The following is a 6,627-nucleotide window of genomic DNA, read 5'->3' on the forward strand; positions in this document are numbered from 1 at the left end:
TTAATTCGGTTTCTTTTTAGATCATTTTAAATTGGGTCAAAATAGACGTGGTATTCTTTTAGGGTCGGATCGGAATCTACTTAAATCCGGTTTGACCCAGCTCATAAACACCCCTAAATAAATGTACTTGTTTTTATATAATTTTATTAATAATAAAATTTAATTATTATTGATATGTCCTTTTTTATGTTTTCACAAGTTTATTTGTTATTAACAAATAAATTGTTTTTTTTTTAATAAACAAAAAAAATGAGTGCTACCACTGACTTCAATTATGATTAACTTTAAAAAAACTAATGTACAATTTATTATTATTTTGAAAAACAAAAAAAAAAACTAATAATGTATGAATAATATTATTTTTACTGTAAAATTTTTGTGTATCATCATCATCATATGGCCAATTTGGACAGATGCACGTGACTTGATAGACTACGTACTCTTCTTGATTCAGAGATTCCTCCTACCCAAGGAAGTGACAATTTCTCATCTATTTTGATTTTTAATTTTCTTTTCAGTTATTTTTTAAAATAAAAATTTTCCCCCCTCCATTTTGTGTGTGAAGGTATATTTCTAGTTTCTACTTGAGATCAATTCCATAATGTCCATATATAATTCAGTTTCGATATTTTGGGAGTAGTGACCTGTTCAAATTTTATCTTCCTCCACGTTATTGAATCAACTTTAGTTCATTTCATATCCCATAACATAATTTGAATGTTGATTGTCCTAACTTTTTAAGAAGTTTCAATTTGTATAATAAAAACAAAAAACCTTTTTCGTTTACTATGTCCATCTTAAGATAAAAGGTGTAATTATTTTATTACACATTTATTTGCTGGTATAAAATGACATAGTTACATAATTTTTAATAGAATATACTAACTATGATATTTTTTATTTTAATGTGAAATTAAAGTTTTAGATTTAACAAATAATAACCACAATATAATTTAATTTCATTTTTACTGGATCTCTGAATTATAGATAAAGTAGCACTACAAAAGCACACATGTGTCCTTATCTGTTTGGGCCAGAGGAAAGAGGCCCACATTTTTTTATTGGGAAAAAAAGCCATGGGAATTTTGGGCCATGAAAAATGATGGGTTGACCTTTGGGCCCATTAGTATATTGGATTCAATAAACTATAGTGAGTTTGGACCCCACAATCACACTTTAACAATTTTTTTCAAAAAAGTATCTTACCAAAAAAAATAAAAAAAAATAAAAAATAAAAAATAACAGAATTTGTTACTTATTAGTATTAGAGTTTGCAGTCACATGTCTCTGATTTTTTCTAATTATAGTATCGTGGCTATTTCCATTTTCCACAAACGGTTAATTCGGAAAACAAAACCCAGCTGAAACCGAAAACTGAAACTGAACCTGGGGGGTTTTTACGTCTTTTCACCTTCATTTCAATGGAGCTTGGTGGTTGTTCTTCTTCTTCGTCTTCTTCAAGCTTGTGCCTGCAACAATTAACAGCACTATTACGCACCGAAAAAAGTTCTTGTTGTGTTTCCACTCGTGACTGGAGGAGCATCAGCAGCAAGAAGAGAGCAACAACACTTTCTTCCATTTCCACGCGAACATTTTCAGTGTCGTATCGCAAATTTGTCGATTTCGCTTTGGATGAAACCACAAGCCACACTCACTTGTTCTCTTCCCCTCTACAGGTTCCACTTCTTAATTTTTTTGGATTAGGTTAATTATATAATATAATTTAATTTAACTGTAAACTATTATATCATTTAATTATGTGTTTCAGTCACATCCTGTGCCGTTATGCTACCTATATACAGCGACAACTTTTTACTTTGATTATTAGTTAGTGCCTTAATTAATTTGTTTTACTATAGGTAGTTATTTAACTACTAAACCACTAATTATTATTATAAGCTTGTGTGCTATTGAGCTTTTCATTCATAAATTGTTGCTACTATTGTTTAAAATTTAGTTTAATTATGGCTACTAATTGAGCTGAAATTGTGTTATTGTGTTTTATACCTTCGATGATACTTTCCTGTGTTGTTAACTAGGAAAAGTATAATTCTCTGGAGCCGAAGGATGGTAAAGGAGAGATTAGTATCCAATCATTCGAAGCTGCCGAGATTCGGCTTCTACGGAGTTTGATCATTGAGACAGAAACAATGCAGGTATCTTTTCAAAATTTCTTCTAAGCATCATATCTAATTTGATATATGATTGGTTTTACACTTTCAATATTTCAAATGCTATATCTCTGCATATTTCTTTTTTTCCTCCTTAGTCATATTACAGCTATTTTGATGTACCAACTACACTACAGGGGGAAATAAGTAGCAGAAGATTACTTATAATTATATAATAAAATAAAATTGAGAAGTCATTACTGAAGTATTCTGAAATCTTGGAGATAGGTAAAAGTTTTACTATATGCTTAGTGCTTCATTTTTATGCAGGTTCTGGATTTCACTGTCTTTCCAAGAGCAGAATATGATGTCCCCATATTTTGTGCTAACTTTTTCACCACCGCTAGAACAAATATTGTCGTCTTGTAAGTTGGCATCTTCTTCCATATCTATTGCAATATGCTTCTGGGAAATGTATCAATTATGTTCTCTATCTTGACAATCTGATAAAATTTTCTCAACTCTCAACTATTCCCTTTATATTTTCAAACACCGAGGAGTGAGGACAACATACTATGTATAAATTTGTAATGTGGATCAGTACTTTAAAAGCTTAATTCCTCTTGGCCTTAAATATGCAGAGGTAACTGGAAATAATTTAGTGGAACATTCATGAAACGATTCTTGCTAAAAGTATCTTCAATATAGGAACATTTAACCATTCAACTGTTTAACAGCTTTTTCCATGGGGAGGGAAGCTCACAAGTGAATCTATAAAGTTCTTTTCACCAATTGTCATTTGGACAAAGTTCAATTCAAGCCCAGAAAATTATGAAATTCTATATTCTGCATTCAAGGATTATTACAAGGTAATCCCAGCAGCATGGTACATTAATAAATCATGTTTTGCGAAGGGTAATCTCAGTAGGCTTTCTAATTCTTGACCTTTGAATATTATTCTTGCAGGTATGGTTGGAGTTGGTAAGCAAAGCCGTTAAAGCGACTGATGAATCCCAGATTTCCCGGAATCTCGAAGCTCAACATAGATATCTGGTGTGGAGAGCAGAAAAGGTAGTTTGCCTATTTTGTTTCTGACTTTTTAAATGACTGGTGATTTTCCATAAGAATGTAAATGGATGTCATAGTTATGATGGTTTATGATTTCAATAATTCAGAGAGAAGTCACTTTCCAGTTTCCCACCTATGAAATAGAATTACACAATTTTGACAAACATTATGGTCTTGCTTGTATATGATGGGAACATCCACTGTCTTTCAAACAATAAAATGGATGCTTTTGAGATCAAGTTTTGAACTGTCACACACTGAGCAACCAACCTAACAAGAACTTGCGTTTTAGTATCGTCCATGTCTAATTCTTATTACCTAAAAAACTTGGTGAGTAGGATCCTGGACAGGGTGTTTTGAAGAAACTGATTGGGGAAACACTTGCAAAGGTAGACCAAATTTGAGGTTAGTCTTATTCTGTTACATCCTAGTGCTACGGATCCTTAATTCCTGTTTTATCCCATAGGATTTGCTAAGAGGCTTTCTCTTTAATGGAGTTGACGTACTAGGCAGCAAAACATTCAATGATTATTTTCCGCACTACTGCTCGAAGGATGGTGATCTGAATAATAAAGGCAGCATTATTGGGAAGTCTTTTGAAAATCGCCCATGGGACGAGAGAGGAGAATTCCTTGGTAATATCTTTTGAACCAAGTTTCGTCCTATTGCTGCTTTCTTTCAGTCTCTTATTAGAGTCTTTTGTTATTTTCGCTCCATTGGCATCATTGGAGTATTTTAGGTGAAGGAATTATACCATAGGGAAGCCTTTCGTAATCGTCCCTAGGAAAAAAAATACAAGGACATTGAGATAGTAGAGACAGTGATCGGGTGACGCAAGCCAAAAAACTCGGGTTGCGACCTGCAATTTTTGTCAACAGTTAACACTTAACACCCTAAATCAGTTGCTGTCTTGCTGATTGGTTAAATCAGCTATCACTCGCTTGTAATTTCTTTTCCTCTTGCTATGTTTTTATGTGTATATTATGGGCTAAAATCAAAATTAAGCACCCTTGAGGTCTAGGAAATTGTAATGTAGACACCGAAATTTTGATTTATCTGCTGCTCTACATATATATAAATTCTTAATCCTGGAACACAATCTAATTTCAGCTGAACACACACACTGGTACAAATAATTTGAATGTGTTCTTGCGTGAGTAACCTGGACACAACGTCGGCTATGAGAGACGGCGCCGAGCTTTTATCTTCAATGTCGAGCTATAAGTTAGGAAAATCTGAGCTCTTTGTCCAGAGAAGTGTCATGGAGAGAATGAACAAAGGGGATGTACCTGCAAAAGGCACTCCGATATTTAAGTTAGTACTGTGAATTCAGTATATCCTTTGAAGACAAAATATCATACTTTTATAGGTGAGATAGAATAGGTCGGTTACGTTTTTATTGATCATCTGAATTGAAGAACAGTTAATAGGTTTTAATAAGTAATAATGTCTAATCGGACGTTTTTATTCCAGAATGTAATTCGTTAAGTCTGATTGTAACGTATAACGCCGAATTATAACGTAAAATGCCAAGTTATAGTGCATAATGTCGAGTTATGACATCGAATTTGTATCGGCCGTGTCAGAACGCTCCCTACAAAATTTGTTCCCGTCATAATTTAGAAACGTGCTTGGTATGTTCATCCTTTTGTACGTGGAACAATATGGGCTCTACTATTTTATTTTGGGCTGTTCTGTGCCATTGGATATATACACGTGAAATATAATAGAGGGCTTGATTATAAATATCCTCGGGCCTATGAAAAAGAGTGTTCTCTTAGTATTATAAACAGAAAACAACATCATTTCTTTTTAAGTTTTCAATATTCTGAAAGAATTAAAATTTTCTATTTCAAGTCTTTTAACTAGCGTCCATAAATGAATCCAAAATAAAATGAACCTCATTCGCTGTATTGAGTAAATAAATTTAACCTTTAAATCTTTTAACAAACTTTTTTCTTCAAAAAGAGTCTAAAGGATGGATGGTATAATAAGATGATCGATTATAAGGCAGTAAAAAGAGTCTAAAAGACTATAAAAGGATGAAGAACGGGTTCTACACTTCTACTTGTTGACTTGTGTAAAAATCAATATCTTTTTTTATAAAAATAAAAGGCAATATATATAACAGCAAGTACATGCCAGGCTTAGGTAATCAAATTAAAACCTTTTTCCTTTGACCCATTTTTCTTTTCTATGACTTTGCTATCGTCTTTCTCTCTCACTCTCTCTCTCTCTTCATATGCTTGGCAGTGTGCTGTACAGCAATACGAAATGAAATCTGTGAGTCTGTTCTGATTGTGAATGTTGATATAAGATTGTACCTGCTGTACCTCACTCTTCATCATAGAATGAATAATATAAACAATTTAGGTGGCTGCCTGTGGTATATTTTTCTCTACAACTTGTCCAATACCTTCTATTGAAAATAATTAAAAAAATTTATTTTTTTCACGTTAATATTTCAAACTATTTATATAGATTATTGACTAAAGTTATTCACCAAAAAAAAATTTAGTAGCTGGGAAAAATAATATTTCTGTTTTATCTACGAACAATCATGAAGTTTGATTCTCTATGTAGCTATGCATCTCACTTAGAATTAGGTATGAAATATGTCTATATTTTACAGGTCCAAATAAGAATGTTGAAAGTATCGTAATCTAAATATGAGTTCATATTCTTCCTCGAACAAAAATTTCTTCAGAAGATATTTGAATTTTGTATCATTTTTTTTATTTGTCCAATGCTATTTTTTTTTTTGAAAATAACAAGAATAAAAAATGTTTCAATCATATAAGTTTGATATTATATCATGAAATTATTTTTTTTAAATTTAAATTAATAAAAAAATATATAAATAATTATATCTATAACACATATTTTATTTAGTTTTTTAATTCAATAAAATAAAATTAGTTAAAAAATATCAATTTAAGAAACTAAAAAAATTATTAATTAGAATCACATAATGAAAATATTAATTTATAAAATTTAACATAGAAGTTAATATGTTTATAAACGAAGATAGTAAATTGGCAAATATAATTTTCAGGAAAAATGTATTTTATATTCTAAACTGACAAATCATTACTGGTGCCTTAGCAGTTATACTTTAAACAATTGATACTTAAATATATTTTGAGGAAGCGGGTTGCTGGTTAGAGGTGTTAAATAAGCGGGGAAGAGTTAGAAGTTAGAAGTGACTCCTCATGAGATCAGAGGTCAATTAAAAGTAGAGAAACGAGTTGGTTAATATTTTAAACAAATCAAATAAATGAATTAATCCAATTCCATTCGTCGGAGTCAACGAATTACACCAATTAACTTGTTTGATTTTTTTTAATTATTTCATAATTTTAACATTTTTTTAATTTAGTATCCTTTATATTACATTTTATATATATATTTATCATACATCAATATATTTTTATTGTAAATTATTTAA

At 31.0% G+C, this 6,627-nt stretch overlaps 1 protein-coding gene across 1 annotated transcript; it reads left to right on the forward strand.

Moving 5' to 3' along the window:
• On the forward strand, nucleotides 1,286-4,826 carry LOC107609834 (phytochromobilin:ferredoxin oxidoreductase, chloroplastic). The gene is given in 9 exon segments (XM_021106847.1): nucleotides 1,286-1,676; nucleotides 2,040-2,156; nucleotides 2,442-2,536; nucleotides 2,676-2,754; nucleotides 2,849-2,980; nucleotides 3,078-3,182; nucleotides 3,518-3,568; nucleotides 3,646-3,814; nucleotides 4,290-4,826. Coding segments are annotated over 9 exon segments (1,029 nt in total). The 5' UTR covers nucleotides 1,286-1,421; the 3' UTR covers nucleotides 4,316-4,826.

The sequence above is a fragment of the Arachis ipaensis genome, chromosome B07 (assembly GCF_000816755.2).
Source record: "Arachis ipaensis cultivar K30076 chromosome B07, Araip1.1, whole genome shotgun sequence".
Taxonomy (NCBI): Eukaryota; Viridiplantae; Streptophyta; class Magnoliopsida; order Fabales; family Fabaceae; genus Arachis; species Arachis ipaensis.